The following is a 20,663-nucleotide window of genomic DNA, read 5'->3' on the forward strand; positions in this document are numbered from 1 at the left end:
CAAGGAATCAAAAAAAAAATACTAATAATAATAATAATAAAATAGAATTTCATTTTTATAATTTAATAAATTTTCCCAAAAAGTCTAAAAAATCAATTTAATTGTTTTTTTATTTAATAATATAAAATTATAAATTTGAATATCTAACCTGCCTTAACTAGTTAAAATTAAATTTTTTAATTTTTAATTCATTAACTTAATTGTCAAGGGTGTACGTTATAAGTGGCAAAATATAAACTATTAATTCTAAATTATTAAAATAAAGTATTAGTATCTAAATTTATAAATAAAATAAGATCCGGAAGAAGTTCGTTACAATGGTGTCACCCGCATGTGAATATTCCCGTTTCCCTCAAGAAAAATGTTCTGCGTTTTCGTCTCCTTCTTCACCCGCTCGTCCTCAACTATCTTTTTTCCTTTCTCTCTCTACGGTATTCAATTCTCTTAGGAATCACGACTCTTAACAATGTATGATATTATCCACTTTGAACATAAGCGGGTTTTATTATTTTTTTATTTATTTTAAAATTAAGTTATATTATAATATACATAATAAATTTTATAAGAATATTTGATATTATGTACTAAAAAAAATATTAAATTATATCGGTATGCATAGTTTTGTAATTAAATTATATTATATGTTGTTTTCATGCAAGAAAATATTAAATTTCAAATAAATTGACATGTCACAAATTCAGGAATGGATGAAATTGATGCATTGCATTAAAGTCTTGGCAGGTTAATTATTGGATCGTGCATTATTAGAAATGCATTTGAATGATAATTGAATCCAATTGAATAATGATTGAAAATTATATTACAATTTTTAAATTAATATTAGCCACTATATTTCATTTTTAAAACAAAAAAAAAAAAAAAAAAAAAAACATTCACATTATATTGTATGCTTTCGGTGGCATGGTAACACACCACATGGGACTACTCCAAAAGTTTGTCCCAATGTTTTTAAATGATGTATTAATTAATATCTTTTGAGAGAAAAATAGTGTGACCTTAAAAATGTAAAAAAATTACATATTAAAATATATTAAGATCCTTTATTTATTTATTTATTATATTTATATATATATAATCAATAAAAATAATAAATAATAATTGAAGCGCAAAATTTAAAGAAAAAAGTATATATAATTTAACTAATTTTTTTATTTAGCAAGTTGGGGAAGGTATTGACAAATAAAAGTCTGTGCATATGGAATTTCCAATAGACTATAAATCGACATTTCAACTAACCAATGACATAAATTCAATTTTAATAAATAAAAAATTAATATGAATTAAATCTCATAATTTTTTTTTTTTTTTTTTTTGTTACTGTATCGACCCGACCCAATCCCACCAATAGTAAATAATATCTTATCTGGATTTTTCGTTCTAGATTCCCCTCTAGGTTTTGTTTCATTTTCCTCGTTAACCGATGTGAGATCTCACAATTCACTCCCCTTAGAAGCTCAACGTTCTCGTTGGCACACTATTTGATGTCTGGCTCTTATACTATTTATAATGCCTCAAGATTTTAAAACGGGTCTGTTAGAAAGAGATTTCCGTACTCTTAAATTGAATTAATATTGAACGGAAGGAATGAAAAGAACATCGATATAAAAGGTGATGGAATGACACATTGGTTTGGTTTGGTTTGGTTGAAGATTTTGATGAAAGTGATGAAACCTCATAAGTGCAAGAATGAATAGATTTGTTTGGGAACATATTTTTTTTAAAATTTAAAAAGAGAAAAAGAAAAAAGGATTCCATTTTGTTGTCTTTTTGGTTTCTTTTTAATTCATATTTCACTTTCAATGCTTAGCTTTTTTAGGGATTTTTATGAGTGTGAAGGCTTAGTGGGGATCTATGCATTGTATTTCTTAATTATAATCGATGTGGGTCCAATTTAATTAACGTCTGTAAGAGCTACTTCAATATCATTAGGAGTGGAGTTCGTTTTTCTTCTCAATCATGGTATCAGTTCATTCAAATACTTATTTTTTACTCAGGTGTTACATCATAACTAAGAGAATGACGATTCAAACACAGAAAAAGTAGAGATATCTTAACTATTAAGTCAAACACAGTTGACATTTTACGATATTAACGATGAACAAATGGGGAAGCTTTGAAACTCATAAAAGGTCTTTGTCCTTAGAATGAGAGGTCTTTTTCCAACTCACCCCTCACATGCTATGGTTCTTCTTGGTAGGAAATAGCTTTTTTTTTTTTTTTTTTTTTTTTTTTTTTTTTTTTTTTTTTTTTTGTGGGTTNAATGGCCACTATACTTTTCAGCCTATATTTAATTATTTTATTACCAGTCATATCCATGAATATTTATATATAAAAAATATAAATAAAAAAAAAAAAACCCCACAATAAAAAGCTGCTTTAAAACCACCATTTTAAAATTTTCTTTTTTCTTTTCATGGATTCAATTTGGAAAAAATTATCCCACAAATGGTTTGCGTTTAAAGTGGCCAATAGTCAGAAAAATAAATAAATAAATAAATAAATAATTAATTAATTAAAATCTTACCTTTTTATTTAATTTTCTTTTTTCAACTTTTTGGAGGTTCAATAAAGAACCCAAAAGATCTAATTCACCTTTCCTGTTTAAGGACAAAGAAAGGTATCTTGGAAAAGATTCACACCACTCCGGAATATTCCCCCACCAAATATACCTATATATTTAGGACCTGTCCATCTCTAACTTTATTATTGTTCCCCTACTCACTTAATCAATTAAAACATATATATATATATATATTATTTACCGTAATTTATAAACTTTATTAGGTGTGGCCTAGACAACTCAGGAAGAAGGGGGAATAAGCACACTTGGAGAGCGCAGTACAACGGAGAGTTGTATGCTGCGTTCGAGAAGGATGAATCGCTCACGAAAAGGAATCTATTGATTCTCTCCCAATTGGTTGCGATGATTTACTTCACGGGCGAGGTCTCTGGTTCAAGTCCAGGATGACCCAACTACGCCAAGGAAAAGAATAAAAGCATAGAAGAAGCATCTGACTCCTTCATGCAGGCCCCACTTGGCTCAGGGGGATATAGTTCAGTTGGTAGAGCTCCGCTCTTGCAATTGGGTCGTTGCGATTACGGGTTTGATGTCTAATTGTCCAGACGGTAGAGTAGTGTCGGTTGAAAATGTATAGCACAAAAGTCGATGATAATATAGAAAGAGAAGTCGTTTCTTTTCTGTCTTTTTCCATTCCATCTGCCTTTTTCTTTTTTTGATTGGGTATGAATGGCTAGGAACATAACATCCATGATCTTCTACAGCTTTTGTCATGGCCTTGACCAAATTGTTTTCCTTTACACGCAAGAGAGAGATTCACAAAGGGGCCACCTTTAATGTTTGTTTCTCTATCGATTTCTTTCACGTTCATAGTAAATCGTTCGATCGAGAAAGTCTTTAACTTTGTTTGTAGATTTATTGAAAAGGAGTAACGAGTAAAGAAAATAGTTTAGAATAAGTAATCTTTTTATAATGCCTCTTGCCCATGAGATCTCACGTTGGTTGGAGAGGGGAACGTAATGTTTCTTATGAGAGTATGAAAATTTCTCCCTAACAAACGCGTTTTAAACTTGTGAGACTAATGGTGATATATAATGAACCAAATGTGACAATATTTGCTAACGGTGTGCCCGTGGGGACACTGGCCTCTAAGGAAGGTAAATTGTGAGATTCCACGTCGGTTGGAGAGAAACGAAATATTCTTTATAAGGGTGTGAAAACCTCTACCTAACACAAACATTTTAAAACCGAGAGGCTGACAACGATATTATATCTTTCTATTGTCTTTAAAATTCTTAAAAGGTTAACGAACATTAAAATACTTTAAGCTAACCACGCTTAATTTGAAAGTTCCTATAAGACCTACCTAAAAATGAACAAACAGGCACGTTATTGGAATAAATAGTAATTTTCATTTTTTTTTTAAATAAAAGCACGTGGTAAAAAAAAAATAATAAATAAATAAAGCAGCTCCCCGTCGTCCATTATGGGAGAGAGAAAAGTTGAGGAAAGTAAGTAGGCGATGGTGGGACACGTGTATTACAAGTTGCTGACGTCACTCTTTAAAGAAAATGGTGAAATTTCATATTCTTGTTAATTAGGTCAAAAGAGAGTGCAACTTGGCAACCATTAATTCCACTAATTAACACACACATTATTAATGCAACTAATCTCATAATTCCACCTTTAATCACTAATTAACTTCTTTTTTTTCCTTTTACTTTCCAATTTTCTCTCCTACATGATGATATTAATTAATTTTAATATAGTTCACCACCAAACTTAAATTTTAAATTCATTATTTAAATATGTACATAAACAGAGTGCTAAAAATCAGGAAACCTCTCTAGTAGACATGTTTTAAGACCATGAGGCTAACGGGGACGTATAATAGGCCAAAACAAACCATATCTACTAGTATATTAAAATGAAATGAGGCCGAAAAGGGAAGATCCTGGAATCCATTTGGAGATTCTTTGGGGTTTTCAAAAATTTTGTTCACAAAAGTTTCATGAACCATTGGCTGCAACGCCCTAGTGGGGGATATAATTCTTTATTGCTTCTGGTTTCATTTTCAACTTTTGTGTATAATCTAACCAATAATTTAAGTTAATTAAGACAATAAAATAAGCTTTTAATCCGAATAAAATAAGCTCTTAATATTCTCAATAAACTTTATTTTTTTTAGTTCAAAAATATTTTTTATCGCTATTATTATGTTTAAAAACTGTTAATATATAGACGAAAATTGTCTATTGACCCTTCATAGATTATCTCCAAAAATTTTAATGTTACTTTTCAAAATTCACGAGTATTTTTTAAATGTGATACCTGTTAGACGAACACGACTCTCCACAATGGTATGATATTGTCCACTTTGAGCATAAGCTCTCATGGCTTTGCTTTGGGCTTCCCAAAAGGCCTCAAACCAATGGAGAGAGTATTCTTTGTTTATAAACTCACGATCATTTCCTAAATTAGCCGATGTGGAATCATCCAACACCTCCCCTCGAACAAAGTACACCTCCCCTTAATCAAGGCTCGACTCCTTTGGAGTCCTAGTCATTTTTTACTGCCTTCAAGGTGGCTTGACTCCTTTTCTTTTTGGAGTCCTTTGTTCGACATTTGAGGATTTACCAATCTATTGGTACGACTAAGTTTAGGGCATGACTCTGATTCCATGTTATAATGACTCTGATACCATAATAGATGATATTGTCCACTTTGAGCATAAGCTCTCATGGCTTAAAAAGAAAAGGAGTCAAGCCACCTTGAAGGCAGTAAAAAATGACTAGGACTCCAAAGGAGTCGAGCCTTGATTAAGGGGAGGTGTACTTTGTTGGAGGGGAGGTGTTGGATGATTCCACATCGGCTAATTTAGGAAATGATCGTGAGTTTATAAACAAAGAATACTCTCTCCATTGGTTTGAGGCCTTTTGGGAAGCCCAAAGCAAAGCCATGAGAGCTTATGCTCAAAGTGGACAATATCATACCATTGTGGAGAGTCGTGCTCCTCTAACAATACCGAGATGTTTTTAAACTTCTTAAAAAAAATTTAAAAACCATTAATTACAATTTCCCCTATTTTATCAAATATATACTACATATGGGTTAGACTATTTCACTTGACAAGGCCTATACTTGGGCCCATGGGCCTTGTGGCTTGTATTTGGGCCTTCTTCAGACCAGCTAATTTATATATTTTTTTTCTTCCTAAATTATTTACCACAAAGTTTTTACCATGGATGGACCAAAAGTCAACATCCACTAGAACTAAATACAAAAACAAGCTTAAATAAATCTTGCCCATGAGGTCGAGCCCTGAATCGGTCTCGATCAACACGACCATTCGAATCTGCTAATACAAATGTGCAAGGTGGGAACATAAAAATCTTTTCCATTATCGTCTCGATCCCTATTTCATTCTCTATCATTATAATATAAAATTTGGAAAAAATTTAACAAAGTGAGTGATTAAAAATATAGATATGAATTTAAGCCGCCAACAATTGAAGTACAATTGAAGTAAGATGGGATTAGAGCAGCAATATTAAATGCTTAATCCTCTGTTCATCGCAGTTTCAGCAACGCCGATAGCGACATTCCGAAAGCGACTTTCAAATTTTCTTCTCCCATAAACTGTATATGTTTTTTTTAATTTCTGTCCTGTTTAGATCAACCCTTTACGAAAATATCATATCTTATCTCTTTAGCCGTATGTGGGTCTCGCTCTCAGGATCGAACCATCACCGCCACAATTATGCTTCTACCTACTCAATCATAATCTTCTCCTCTGATGCTTAATGTTCTTACATCTGGACTTTCAATTGATTTTTCCCATTTATTACGCTCTCGCTCTTCCCCTTGTGATTTTCTTATTATTTGACTTCCTTCGACGGTGACTTCCTCTGGGGTTCTCCCCATTTTCAATAGGGTTTTCAGGACACATTTTTTCTGTTTTAAATCCTTTTTGGAACAGCTGTCTGCACTAAATTATATGTATAACGAAGATCTAATTTCAAACCAATGAATCACGACCAACTGTTGTCATTGTTTGGATTAGCACAACTTTTTTTTTCCGCGAATTTTGTTTGTTTTGACATGGGGTTTCTATTTTATATCCACAATTCATGGACTTTGTTCCATAGCTTTGAAAAACGACTAGTTTTTAATAAACCCTTTACTTTATCTGAGATTGGGTTAACGCTTCCTTCAATAGATTGCATTGTAGTTGTTGATCTGTTATTATTAGATTACAGTTTTCTATCGTATTAGTTTGTGTTCATTGGTTCATGTAGCTTTCTGTTAAGTCAAATAAGCCAATTGCTAGCAACCAAGTTGAAAAAGATGTGCAATGAAGATATGACAAGACATTCAAGCGTGTGTTCACTTTGGACAAGAGGGATAGAATCCTACTTTTTAGCTGGAATAGTTTTGTCGTGGATGTTCTGTCTTTTGCTAAGAACTAAGGTCGTGTCAGTCTTAATAAGCAGCTGTAATTATCTTTAAGACATCCATTTGTGGTAGTTTTATAAGTACACCTATCTTTCTTGTCTATAAATATGTGATGTTTTCTGTTTCTGAAAGACGTGTCTTAGTTGTTCTTGTTTGTCCCTCTGAGTTCCCACGGAGGCTCCCCAATTCTTGAGGGACACAGAATTCTGTTCTTCATAGATCCCAAATCTGAGATTTCTTGAAGAGAAAGTGACAAAAATTGCTTGATTGGAGGTCCACAGACCGGAAACTAGTAACATTCTTCTTCTCCATCTGTTCTGGTTTGTGTTCTTTTCCCTTCATTTGGTTTAAAAGGATGGCTCTAAAATATGTTTCATGTTGATTTTCTATATGCATTCTTGATCTTGATGCAAATTAACACATTGATCTAGTTTAGCTGTTTGTATTTTGTCTTAGTGTGGCATCTTTTATAGATCCTGTTGTTTAAGATCAGAAGCTTTTCATTTTCAAAATTTTCCAAGGATTTTAAGAATGTTCTTAGAAATAGAATGGTTATCAAATGGCCCCATTCAATTTTCTGCTTATGATTTTCTTTAATCAAGTTATGGTCCATAGTGTTCATATCTTCCTACAAGTTTTAGTTCCCGAATTCATGGTTTCTATGACTTCTAGGTGCTGGTACTTCGTTATGGAAAGCGGAACATATCAAGAATATAAGCCTGAGGAGTTGTCTGAGGTTCCATCATTAATCAAACACATATCATCAATTGAAGTGGTTCCCTTTGATGGGATAGAAGAGGGTAGCCTTCCAAATAATCATTCCCCCTCTACCCTGCCTACTGTAAGTTCTTACAAAATCATGTGTATTTATTTTAGTGAAGTATTGGATATGGAACAAATGATTTTGAGATCGTATCAGCGTGATCATCTCGAGACGTTCTTGTTGTTGATTGACTTCTGCTTTAGATGACTTGGAATACTTAGAATTCTGGGAGAAAAACATGTATCATGGTGGTCAGGTGAATAATGGACTTCTTTTTTCCATAAAAAACAGGGAAATGCATTATCACCTGCTGAGCAAAGTGATGATGAACTTCAGTTCATTAACCATCAAAGAAAGCATTCTGTTTCTATCAGTATGCCACCCTCCCCTGTGGGAGTTCACTTACAGCCTTCAAAACGAGTTCTATTCGGTGGCGAACAGATTCTAAACAATGAAGCCTTGGGTCCTGCTGCTGGGGCCAAACCACAGAAAGCTGCAAAGTTTCACTCTCAGCCAATTCCGAGGGGTTCTACGTTTGACGTGTCGAGGAACACGAATGCTGCACATCACCCTAGTATGAGAAGATTGAAGGACAAAAGATTTGATTCCTTCAAAACATGGTCTGGAAAACTTGAAAGGCAATTAACTCTACTTAGTGGAAAGTCAGCAAGACAAACTAGGCCAGAGGAAATTGAAGTGCAAAGAGAAGGAATCGAGAATAACATACCGGTTCACCGTTACTTCGATGCATTGGAAGGTCCAGAGCTGGAAACTCTAAGGGTATGTACTCCTATTCTCAAGTTCTTAACTCATGCCAATGTATCATATATCAATATCTTCATGTCTGAACAATAGAATGACTAGTAAAAATTTGGTGCTCTAGCATCCTGCTAAAATCAATTTGGTTTGTATTATTTATCTGGTTACCACTAGTTCAAAGCCTTGCATTTCGAAGGCGAAAATGGATCTTCCCATCAGATGAAGAGTTAGTGGGAGTTTGGTATGACTTTCGGAATATGAAAAGACGTTCTTGACCGATTAGAAATAATTTTGAACAATTTGTTTTCCATTTTTAAACAGGCTTCAGAGGAAATACTGCTTCCAGAAGACAGGACATGGCCTTTTCTACTCCGATTTCCTATCTCGTCGTTCGGTATCTGTCTTGGTGTTAGTAGCCAAGCAATCATGTGGAAAACACTGGCCACTTCTGTCTCCACGAAGTTTCTTCATTTGAGCTTGAAAATAAATCTCATTTTATGGATAATTTCCATTGCTCTTGTAGTCACCATCGCTTCCGTTTACCTTCTGAAAATGCTTCTGTACTTCGAAGCAGTTCGTCGCGAATACTACCACCCTATTCGTGTCAACTTTTTCTTTGCACCGTTGATATCTCTCTTGTTCTTAGCCATTGGTGTTCCTCCATCAGTTGCCACTAACCTGCATCCAGCCATTTGGTATGTTCTCATGGCTCCATTTCTATGCCTTGAGCTTAAGATTTATGGGCAATGGATGTCAGGAGGCCAACGCAGATTGTCAAAAGTGGCTAATCCTACAAACCATCTTTCCGTTGTGGGGAATTTTGTGGGGGCTTTGTTGGGAGCCTCAATGGGACTAAAGGAAGGGCCCGTATTCTTCTTTGCTATTGGAATGGCTCACTATTTAGTCCTTTTTGTAACTCTCTACCAGAGACTACCAACCAATGAGACACTCCCAAAGGAACTGCATCCAGTGTTCTTTCTTTTCATAGCAGCACCAAGTGTGGCATCCATGGCATGGGCAAAAATTCAAGGTTCCTTTGACAACGCTTCACGAATCATTTACTTTATCGCCCTGTTCCTCTACTTCTCACTGGTTAGTCTCTATGCAGCTCATTTCTTGTATTTCAGCCTCTGTTTACTAGTTGTTTTATGGGTCAAGATTAAGGCAATTTGATTCATGGTGACCTGAAAAACTTTGCTGTTCTTTCTTCATGGTTCTGTTGATCGCTTAATTCCACGGTTCTTTTCAGGTTGTTCGAGTCAACTTTTTCCGGGGCTTTAAGTACGACACAACTTTCTTTCTTCTCTTGAAACTTTTACATTCTTTACAAGTTAGTTATCTTACAAACATTTTGTTTTGAATCAATAGGTTCTCGCTGGCCTGGTGGGCATATACTTTTCCCATGACTGGTGCTGCAATTGCAACTATAAAATACTCAATTGAAGTTACAAATACAGTAACACAAGTTCTGTCTGTTGTACTCTCTGCCACTGCTGTAATCATAGTGACAGCTCTCCTTGCATCAACGATCATCCACGCCTTTGTGCTTCGTGACCTCTTTCCTAACGACATCGCTATTGCCATTAGCAACAGAAAGCCGAAACCACAATGGAACTGGTTGCATCATCTAAAACAAGGAAGTTCAGAAGCTCAAGACATTGAAAACTTCTTGAAGTTTTCAAACTCAGATAACAAGGATTTAGAAGCATCTGAAGGACCATCAACCCTCGTAGGCCGAGACACGAACCTCCAACCGTCAAACGAATAGCTCCGCTGACCACCACTCTCAGCGGGCAGAGACATGAACGTCCAACCATCAAGTTATTAGCTCCACTTCTCTCAGGTTCACCCCGGTATAAAAACCACCGATCGAACATAGGAAGAAATTGATTTTGTAGTTTGAATGGCTCCAATGAAACAGATTTTGTTAGAAATATATTATGATTCGTGTATGAATATCTATGATGTGCTTGATTTCCTGTTCATGTGAGATATGAATAAAGGAACTATGTTGAAGTATCCAAAGTCATGGGGTTTTCTAATTTTCAGCTGTGTTACTGGCAGTAGTAGGACAGTGAAAACCTTAGCCACTCAAATGAAACATTTGATGTTGGATTGTCTGTCTTGTTCTCTGCCTTGAAAAGTTGTAATGGTTATCCATTCGTTTGGAGTTTTGAGCTGACAGAAGAATTGGAGCATCACAGTGATGTGCTCTGCTTATGCCTACAGTGACTGGCAAAGTGGTGTGAAGCAATGGAAGCTTCGGTCCCCACAGTAATGGAAGCAATTTCTTGTGAACCAGAAAATTCCAATGGAAAGAAAACAGATATGCATTGTTATCAGAATCTGGCCTTTCTCCCAACACACTTTGTCCTTGTCTCCTTAGCCTGGAATGTCCTACTTCTACTCGACCTTTTCGATTAACCAATCTCCTAATTGTAAGGATATCTCTATCTTAGGGAGAAGTAGAGTTAGAGATCACTAATTAGTCGAGCTTATACCTCTGGCCTATCATTGTTGGGTTGATTGTTTGAAGTTAAGTCTCGTTAATAAGATTCGATTGGTAGGTGCTACCAATTCTTGTATATTGAAATTTTTTTAGTATACCTGTTGCTCGAACAAAAACACATGGATGTAGAGGCTAAGTTAAAGCATGCGTTGCACATTTTATTTTCAAACACATTTTTGTCTGGTTGAAGCTCGAAAGAAGTTATAAATTAGCGGGGATAACTCAGTTGGGAGAGCATTAAACTGAAGATCTTGAAAGTTTAAATCAAAATTTATTTTATTTTCAAACACATTTTGTCTAGTTGAAAGCCCAAAAATACGAAAGTTGAAGCTATAAATTAGTGGGGATAGCTCAGAGAGTGGCAAACTAAAGATTTGAAGGTCACGTGTTTGATTCATTGTGCTTTTTAATTTGGTCTCTTATATTATTCTATCATTCTCCACGGGCACTCAAGGAACAACGGGGCACTCATACGTCTTGGAGATGGAGGAGGTCGAACCAAGGACCTATGGACTCTGTAAGGAGACGAATGAAGTTGCAAGACTAGAAAGTAAAGTAACTCTACGTCTAAATATCTCATAACTACTTATTATCATTTCTCCTCCGACCGTGCGGGTCATAGCTCTCAAAAATGTTAAAACACAAGGGACTAAAGTGAAATTTCTTAAACATCAAGGACCAAATTGAAAACACAATAAAAGAAATGGAGCTAGAGAGATTTGGATGGAATGTTTAGAAGTCAAAATCAAGAGAGAGCCTTCATTGTTTGATTGTATTTATGACACAAAAGTTTGAAATAGGAGAAGTGTGGGTGTGATCCAACACCAAAAAAGGAGAAAGGGAGAGATTTTCCCTCTTCAATTTATGGTTCGTGTTCCACAAAGGAATAAAGGCAGCCAATATTTAATATCAATGCCCACAATTTCTCCTTCCTCTTTACTCACAAACACAAAAAACATCACCATTCAAACAAAACAGACAATCAACAACTCTACTGCCCCCTATGTTCATCATGTTCATCATGTTCATCATCTTCATCATCTTCATCATCTTCATTTCCCTGATGAACACAAACAGTTTCGAATCGACCCGTTTAGATATATCAGCTTTGATTCATCCAACATATTGAAACTAATTAGGATAAAGTTCACATTTTTAAAGCTAATGAGAAGTAAAGAACGCACCTATGGACCTTTTGCAGTGGAGAACTGCATCATAAATTGAGCTCTCAGAATCACAAGATCTTCTCCACTGCTGGGTTTCTCTTGAAATTGGGCGGCTAGATCCTCCATGGAACAATTTCTCCACTTTCCCTTGAATTCTTCTGCAAATTGGCCTAAAAAAGTTCAAATATTTCTCAAAAACCTGCCTTGATAATCTCCGGCACGACTTTCTCAATGAACACGACGAGTCCAGTTTTGCCAGTGGCTTGACGACGGGTGAAGCAGCGGCACTCGGCGTGTACGCCTGAAAGATTAGGAGAACGCAAAAAAGATTTGAGCTTTACATGTTTTTTGTAATATAAATTGATTTAGAAGAGAGGGCTTACAGGGAGGAGGTAGCCATTAGAGATGAGCTGATCAGCGTGGACGAGAGGTAGACACGGGGACGGGGACGGAGAGGGGAAGTTGAAGTCGTGAGAAGGGCGAGAGGAGGAGATCAAGAATCTCTTGGAGGGTGGCATTGTGGGATCCATCTCAATGAAGGAAGCTTCATCAAGAGAGGTTCTGAAGGAGTTAGGACGGCTTTCAAAGGATGATCTGATGTTCACCAACCACCTGTATGAGAAGCTTTCTATGGACAGTGGCTGAGAAGAAGCTTCCATGGCTGCGGAAGAGGAGGAGGAAGAAGGAGAAGGCTTTGTCAGCCTTCTGCTATATGGGAAAGATGGGATACAATACTGATCAGGTCTATATTTATAAATAGTCAGAAAATGGAAAGATTTGTATAAGTTATACCTTTCGTCACCACTTTGTGGAAACTCGTTAGGTATGAATATGTTAGATACCTGTGACTCGATTGGTGAAATAGTATCTCTCTCCAAAAAAGCATGTTTTTTTTTACCGCCGCACAAAGAAATGGCCGGTATCGCTCAGTTGGTAGAGCAGGGGACTGAAAATCTTCGTGTCACCGGTTCAAATCTGTCTCCTCCCCTCTTCCATTCCGTCCCAAAGAGTGACCGGGACCAATTCAGTCACGTCCTCATTGGATTTTGAGTTTCACCTTAAAATCTTAGTTGCCTTCACTTATACCGCCATGATATTTTTCTTTTATTCAAATTTGTCTTATATATATTATCAGATTTTTTCAAAATGTAGTAGAAAATAAAAACAGATTTATCATTGATAAAAGCACTTTTGAATATTGGGTAAAAAATATAAGATTAATAATAAGTACAATTGTCTTTTTATAAAAGAAAATCTGTATTACTATACATTAAATTACTCTTGGGCAAATTTCATGTTAAAATATGAAAATTTTGCTAAGGTGGGCTACACATTCTGATTTTTGTGTAGTGGAACCAAACAAAATATAAAATTTTAATAAGATCAAAATTTACAGTTAAATCAACAGCATTTACCTCATAAGATCTAAGAATACAAAGGCATTCCAAAGGCTATGCAATAACATTGATGGTAGAAGGTTCCTTGTCCTTGCAAATACAGTACCCATCACCACCCCAAGCAGTATCAGAGGTAGCATCTTCTGCATATTGAAATGTGCTAGAGCAAAGGCAACTGAACTCACCAAAATGGAGCACCATACCGGCATATATTTCGTCAGCGACGGTAGAAGGAACCCACGGAACACGATCTCCTCCCAGATGGGGGCACACACGGACACGACCACTGCATAGAGTGCCATTGCCACCGGGTCTCTAGCAACGATTGATTGCTCGACACTCGAGACGGTAACTGGGGCGGATGGAAGGATGGGCAACAAGTTTAGATTCACCTGTGAAAGACGGTTAATGAGTGGAAACATAAGGCAGCCTAAGCCAACATCGAATTGCCAATTCCCTTCAAAGTGGAATTTGAACCAGCCGGGAGGAAGGGGATGGAATCTTGAGAGGCAGCGATGCAGAATCGCCATCCCAGTAAGCCCTTCGACCACATCTGTTAGAAGGCTGTACAAGGCTTGCCCTCTGTACGTCATGAATTCCTTTCTGTATCCTGCTGTATGGGCTATTATTGGAATTATCCATGATCCGATTACCCAGAATGATGCAACCCAGAGAAGCATGACCTACACCACCAGAAAACTCTTCTTTAATTCATTTAACTGCACACGACTTGCTAATCCAAATATCAATTTCCTGCAGGGCTCACTTTGGCCAACAAGCATACTTTACAAATATATATAAGAGCCGAACTCGATGTTTCATCTTAATGCCTACAAATGTGTAATGATACTAACATAAACAGCCATATTAAATTACATCACTGGTGAAATTTTCAGCTGCTTGTCATGAGAACATCACACATCACATATTACTTATACAAGAGAAACAAATCACGAAACAGTTCCAAATACAGAAAACAAGGGCATCACCTGAACAATGGTTTTGGCTGTCCATGGAACAACCCATGGCTTTGCAACAAATATTGGTTCAATGACCTGAGATAGATATAAAAATTAAATGATTGAAGGCAGTAAGTTTTTTGATCACATGTTGAGAGTCACTCACTAAATCAAATAGATAGAAAAGTAATCAACTAGAATAATTTGCAAAGGAAAGAAAGATTCTATGAAAAAGACGTGATGCACAAGATTTAGTAAGGTATAAAGTGAATAAATCCCAACAACAGCAACAAGTAAGAAGAAAAACCCCTCCAACCTCAGTTTGAACAGGACAGCAACAATTAGGAAAATGAACTCTGTTTTGGCTCCTATGAAAAACAAAGAAGGAACTGATAAAGCTAATTTGGCCGTGGACTTTCTTAGTTTCCAAGGCCTTCAGGATTCTAAAAAGTAGAAGACAGAATCAGGCAACAAGAATCAAAGATAAGTTTTGCTTAGTTGTTTGACGCCATTCAAATGGGATAATCAAAAGAAAAGTGTTAAGCAAATTAGTTCGTACAAATTCCTGTTTTGAAGAAGAAACATAGATTTCATTGATAAATGAAATATACAAAAGGGGAGGCAAAAACCTCCCAAGCCACACAAGGTGGGTGACAAAAAACATCTCCATCTAGAAACAAGAGTAGTAAAGCCGTAATCATTAAAAGGATGATGGCATTTAAACACGTATAAGGCAGTCAAAAGAGCCAAGTCTAAAAACATCGTACAAATTCCTTTGTTCCCCATCTTTTTGATAGGTGGCAACATATCAATGACAATTTGTAAAATTGAACTTAAGATGCTAAGAAAATAAATGACAGTAACATAATATTCTGATCAATAATAAGTGGTAAGATATCATTTAACAGAAAAAAGGATAAATGAGATGTTACTTTTTCCACTCCTCGTTTGTTAGATAGTAACTTATCGATGATATTTAGGTAAATTGAATGGTAAAAGGAAGCCAGAGAATGCTTCTTGAAATAAAAGCTTGGAAGGTGTGGTTGCTTGCTTTGTTGTTTGACACCACTCAAAGGGAAAAATCACAAAAAAGTGCAAGGCAGATAAGGTTGTGCAATGTGCAAATTCGTTTGGCCCTTATTATTCTGATAGGTTACATAACAAATCAATGTTGGTAGGTAATTTGAAACGTGGAAAATAAAGAATGAAAAGGAAAAGAGGGTTTGTCCAAGTGAGCACTTGTGTGAATCTCCATAGAATTATCTTCACAAAGACAAATTGCAAATATAAAAACTGCCCCTTGCTAGAGGCATTCATTATAGCCAATGGCTTGGAGTGCAAAATACCACAACTCAGCCATTGCCATAGGCTATCACTTGGTTTTTAATTTCATAAACTCTCCTAAGAACTATAAAAAGAACTTAAAGGAAATATTCTCCTCTACATTTCCACGATGATGATGGTAACAACAATAATTATTGTTGAATGCTATTACTATAGAGAATAAAATAGACAAGTTGCTGCTGTTGAACGTGATGCATAGTAAAATAGAATATCTACAACACTAAACTGTTAAAGAAACTCTGGAAATAACAAATGTTACCAAACTACAATAAATAATACAAAATAACTCAAAAGAGCCATATCCAACACATACATCAGCCTGTTTTCTCGGCCATGCTATTTAGTCAACTGTTCTGACTATTATAGCTTATTACCAAGTTTGATCAACTAAATGTTGAAGTAGTTACATATAACTTATCACTCACAGAGAAAGAGTATACTTGGTCCTTATTTTATTACCTCATCCAATTTTCTTTCATCAAGTTTTACATTTCCTATTTCATTCATACATAACATAAACACATATACTTCACTCGGGATTTAAGTAAACAGGGTACAGAGCTACCGTTTAGGAGAGACAAGAAATAAAATCCTCGACAATTGAAGAGTATAAAGTCATTCAAATGATGTGAACATATATTTACCTTGTATAAACTAGACACCCAATCTTTCCTTGTCTCACTGGATTGGCTGACTTCGGGGGTTGCCACCAGGTCTTCTGCCAATTTTTCTTCCGCAGACTTGGACTCAAAATTTTCCGGTGAGGACTCTTCACGCCGAAAGCACAGAATCTCCCATTTCTTCAAAGCAAAAACAATTGGATGGAGAAGAAGGAATAACCCTCCAGTGAAAATTCTAGTAGACCAATTTCACGATTCAATGGAAAAGAATCATATTCGAACTGAACTACCAATTGAATTAATGTAACGCATAAGTTCAGAAAAGCTTCAAAATCAATAAAAAATAAAAGACACCCAATAATCATACATCATTTCTTATCCAAAGCAACATATAACACATCTGACGCTACATAACGGAAACCATAAATCATCGTTTCTCTTGTGAGTGGGAGAGAGAGAAAGAGCTTACATTTCTGCGGCGTCGGGAGAGAGTACTGACGCAATGGATGCTTGAATTGAGAGTAAAACGGGGGAGCAAAGGCTTTAAATGAACCCTAATCGAAAACCTAGAATTGGAAGGAGCAAAACGAAAGGAGAAAGAATGGCAACAAGGACTTGGTGCAGCCGACATTGGTGAAGCGCCGGATCAATCAGAATCCGAAAATAGTGAAGGAACCGATTACGCATGGACGGAACAGAACAATGCGATTAAAATAAAAAAAAAAAAAAAAAAAAAAAACCCCTAAAATCCGGAAGTAGCAACTACTCTCCTCTTGTCTTAAGCTCCTTCTGCAGGTGGAGAGAACTGGGAAGGTCAACGACGGCGACGAAAGGCGATAACAAGTTGAGTGAGCACCGAAGCATCATCAACGAGCGCGTGGTTCGATTGAAATCGTCGGAAGAAACCAAATCAGGCGTGTATTCGAAGACAAACCCCTCATTCTACGTGATTGCCTAATTTCTCCCTCTTTATCTTTATTTAATTAATTTTTTTTTTTTTTTTTTTATTTGTTTCAACTCCCATTTTTAGTTTAAATTTTGTCGATACATTATTACCCTTCAAATTTTAGAATTTTATTTTAATGTACGGTCTACTTTTGTAATTATGTAATGAAATATTGACAATTAATTAATTTTAAAAATTACCTTAATTAAGTTAAAATTCAGGAATAAATGTGTAAAATTTTGAAAAAACTAAAAAATAAAGTTATAAATGTAACTATTTAAAATTTAAAAATTAAATAAAAACTATATTCAAGAGCATAAAATATATATTTTTCCCTCAACTTTATAACAAAATTATTTAAAGGAATTTTATAATTCTAACTTAATTTAATTTAAGGAAAAAAAAAAAGGCAAAATGCATTTTTAATCTTGCGGCCGGTTTTCACTAAATTGCACCCGACTCACAATGTGCTGGACATCATTTGCAACGAACATGCTGACATTATCAACGGATCTTGAATGTCACGAGCCAAGATGTGTTGAGAATTGTTGGGAATGAATCTCACATTCGCTAATTTAGGGAATGATCCTGTGTTTATAAGTAAAGAATACATCTTCATTAGTATGAGGCCTTTTGTGGAAGCCCAAAATAAAGTTATGAGAGCTTATGCTCAAAGTGGACAATATCGTGTCATTGTGGAGAGTCATGATTCATAATATGGTATCAGAGTCATGCCTTAAATTTCGCCATGACAATAGAATCTTCAAATATCGAACAAAGATTATGAGCCTCGAAAGTGTAGTAAAAAAAGATTGTGAGCCTCAAGATGCATGGGAGGTGGTCGAAGAAGGTTTCGAAAAACCGAAAGATACCACGGGTTATACAGCAGTTGCGATCAAAGGATAAGGCGTTCCGAGTCGTTGACGAGTCGAGCTTTGACGGCACAAAAATAAGGCGTTAAAAGAGTTGCCACTATACATGTTGGTGCAACTACTTCAAAAGAAGCGTAGGTGTGGAGTAGAGAGATCATTAACCAACAACTTTGAGAATGTTGTATGCATGATAGAAGAGTTAATGTGGGACATTTAATGTTAGCCTAGACGCTAGTTGTGAAGAAGATGATGAGATCATTAACTAACAACTTTGAGAATGTTGTATGCGCGATAGAAGAGTCAAAGAACCTAGCGACATTCACGGTCGACGAGCTCGCCGGTTCTCTCGAGGCACACAAGCAACATAAGAAGAAGAAGGAGGAAACACTCGATCAAACACTTCAAACCAAGACGTCAATCAAAGATGAAAAGGCACTCTATTCTCAAAATTTTCAAGTAGAGGTCATGGTTGTGGAAGTCGTGGAAATGGTCATGGTGGTCAAGGTAGCAGTCATGAAAGACGTCAATCAAAGATGAAAAGGTACTCTATTCTCAAAATTTTCAAAGTAGAGGTCGTGGCTGTGGAAGTCGTGGAAATGGTCATGGTGGTCAAGGCAGCAGCCATGAAGGATACTATAAGGAAAAGGGACAATCGAGCCCAGTAAATTGGCGTGGAAGAGGATGCAGTCGAGGAAGAGGCGGCCGATCAATTTATTCCAACATTTAGTGCTACAAATGTCACAAATTTGGTCACTATGCGAATGATTGTAACTCCGACAAATGTTACAATTGTGGTAGAGTGGTGCATTTTGCAAAAGATTGTCAAGCTGATAAGAAGGTGAAAGAAACAATCAACCTAGCCTTGGAAGACGGCTCAAAATGAAGATTTGAAAGCGAGAGAACACAACGACACGAAAGATGGTGGCGGTGGTCGTGAGGTGGTGGAAGTTGTTGGAAATGAGGGGATACGCAGCGGATTTGGCGAAAACGCGATATCAGAGACAAGAAAATCGAAGAAGAATTCTGAATTGAACATGCGATTGTGAAGGGTGGCGATGCAAGTTTTGGAATTGAGAGACATGACAGCAAAGAGAGAAGAAACATAGTCAAATGGATGAAGTGAGAGATAGGATTTGTAGGTTAGTTAAGAGTGAGATAGTGAAGAATGTGGAGATTGAGAGATTGAAATGGATGAAGGTTAGATTGTTTGAGAAATAAGGAGATTTGAGAAGGAAAATGACTGAAATGAATGGAGAAGAACGAGAAAAAGGCTTTAGAAGAGATAGATTGAAAAGTTGGAAGAAGAAAAGATTTTTTGGTTAGACGTATGGAATTAGCTAAGCATTTTATTCGAACAAATATAGAACCCAAATGGATGGTTTTACTGTCTTTTACCTGTTCTTCCTCCCGAGTTGAGACCGATCACTTAGATAGATGGGGGTAAACTAATGAGCTCGGATCAAGTCAATTCATTAGCTACTGAGTGAACCGGATTTGAAGGTGAAATACCAGAATTTGTCTTGTGAAAAGATGGACAATGAGATTATGAATGAGAATCTATTGAGAGAGAAGGAATTTGTTGACATTGAGCATTGGAAATGAAAATTAGAGACCATATAATCTGATTTTGTGAAGTTGGATAGTGTGTCCCTCTGCAGTTTGAGTATTTCGTTGTCTTCTAAATTCTTATATGAAGTAAAGGAAATGAAGCCCGATTGAATGAATACATAATGATATCCTGTACTAGCTACTATGTACTAGCTACTATCATGCATGTTCTACTTACTCATAATCTCTGAGATTATGTTCAAGCTTTGAACATCCTGGAGGCTCTCATAGTGCTCTACCGCACTCACAAGCGGCTTGACATGATCTGGCAGCAGATGGGGGAGCTGAACCAGGTGAGGGCGCTTCACAGTGATTCATTGAGTGGTGGGGAGATGAAGGTTTACGTATGGGTCATCGCCATTGCGCTGCTTGCTGTTACTGCCTTTGAACTCTACGCCTGTAAGTATGTGCTATGCAACTGAAACTGCACGTCCTTTGCCTCCTAACTATATATGTGTGTGTGTGTGTTTAAGAGTTTTGATGTTATAATAAGTTGTATGCGTTGCATGCAGCTCTTTCCCTTTCTTCTCTTCTTGGTCTTAATAATTTTGCAGTTTTTTTTCATAAAAAAACCACGTGTTGATAATAGAGACACGTTTAAAGTATTTTGAAATGCTTTAGTTTTTAATTTATTTGTAATATATCTAGAAATAATTATAGTTTAATTCATCCAAGCAAAGTTAAGCCAGTGTTTTTTTTTTTTTTTTTTTTTTTTTTATAATTTTT

The 20,663-nt window shown here is 36.0% G+C and overlaps 3 protein-coding genes across 4 annotated transcripts; 1 reads left to right on the forward strand and 2 right to left on the reverse strand.

The window, feature by feature from the left end:
- The first annotated feature begins 6,147 nt into the window (after positions 1–6,147).
- On the forward strand, positions 6,148–10,538 carry LOC111491506 (S-type anion channel SLAH2-like). 2 transcript variants are annotated; one of them, XM_023140445.1, is made up of 6 exons: positions 6,148–7,314; positions 7,667–7,835; positions 8,049–8,537; positions 8,838–9,608; positions 9,766–9,797; positions 9,885–10,538. In XM_023140445.1, the coding sequence occupies exons 2-6, from the start codon at positions 7,683–7,685 to the stop codon at positions 10,282–10,284; spliced, it is 1,845 nt and encodes a 614-aa protein (XP_022996213.1). In that variant the 5' UTR covers positions 6,148–7,314; positions 7,667–7,682; the 3' UTR covers positions 10,285–10,538. The 2 variants fall into 2 exon arrangements, with proteins under 2 accessions (XP_022996213.1, XP_022996214.1); XM_023140446.1 differs by having other exon boundaries at positions 6,148–7,286.
- A 1,218-nt stretch (positions 10,539–11,756) lies between these two features.
- LOC111491598 (probable membrane-associated kinase regulator 6) lies at positions 11,757–12,932 on the reverse strand. The gene is made up of 3 exons (XM_023140570.1): positions 12,575–12,932; positions 12,210–12,492; positions 11,757–12,085 (listed from the first exon to the last, which is right to left on the reverse strand). The coding sequence occupies exons 1-3, from the start codon at positions 12,848–12,850 to the stop codon at positions 12,078–12,080; spliced, it is 567 nt and encodes a 188-aa protein (XP_022996338.1). The 5' UTR covers positions 12,851–12,932; the 3' UTR covers positions 11,757–12,077.
- Positions 12,933–13,530: 598 nt separating this feature from the next.
- LOC111491449 lies at positions 13,531–17,466 on the reverse strand. The gene is made up of 4 exons (XM_023140370.1): positions 16,981–17,466; positions 16,536–16,691; positions 14,578–14,643; positions 13,531–14,271 (listed from the first exon to the last, which is right to left on the reverse strand). Exons 1-4 carry the CDS (start codon positions 17,140–17,142, stop codon positions 13,603–13,605), a joined length of 1,053 nt encoding a protein of 350 aa, XP_022996138.1. The 5' UTR covers positions 17,143–17,466; the 3' UTR covers positions 13,531–13,602.
- Between the last annotated feature and the right edge of the window lie 3,197 nt (positions 17,467–20,663).

Source organism: Cucurbita maxima, unplaced genomic scaffold, assembly GCF_002738345.1.
Source record: "Cucurbita maxima cultivar Rimu unplaced genomic scaffold, Cmax_1.0 Cma_Scf00016, whole genome shotgun sequence".
Taxonomy (NCBI): Eukaryota; Viridiplantae; Streptophyta; class Magnoliopsida; order Cucurbitales; family Cucurbitaceae; genus Cucurbita; species Cucurbita maxima.

Coding starts and splice junctions, on each gene's coding strand:
- LOC111491598 (XM_023140570.1), bottom strand. CDS start 12,850: ATGGAAGCTTCTTCTCAGCCACTGTCCATAGAAAGCTTCTCATACAGG. Junction 12,493..12,574: donor CTAATGGCTACCTCCTCCCT/GTAAGCCCTCTC, acceptor CTAATCTTTCAG/GCGTACACGCCGAGTGCCGC.
- LOC111491506 (XM_023140445.1), top strand. CDS start 7,683: ATGGAAAGCGGAACATATCAAGAATATAAGCCTGAGGAGTTGTCTGAG. Junction 8,538..8,837: donor CAGAGCTGGAAACTCTAAGG/GTATGTACTCCT, acceptor ATTTTTAAACAG/GCTTCAGAGGAAATACTGCT. Junction 9,798..9,884: donor AACTTTTTCCGGGGCTTTAA/GTACGACACAAC, acceptor TTGAATCAATAG/GTTCTCGCTGGCCTGGTGGG.
- LOC111491449 (XM_023140370.1), bottom strand. CDS start 17,142: ATGTCGGCTGCACCAAGTCCTTGTTGCCATTCTTTCTCCTTTCGTTTT. Junction 14,644..16,535: donor GGGTGTCTAGTTTATACAAG/GTAAATATATGT, acceptor TATCTATCTCAG/GTCATTGAACCAATATTTGT. Junction 14,272..14,577: donor CAGCCAAAACCATTGTTCAG/GTGATGCCCTTG, acceptor CTGGTGGTGTAG/GTCATGCTTCTCTGGGTTGC.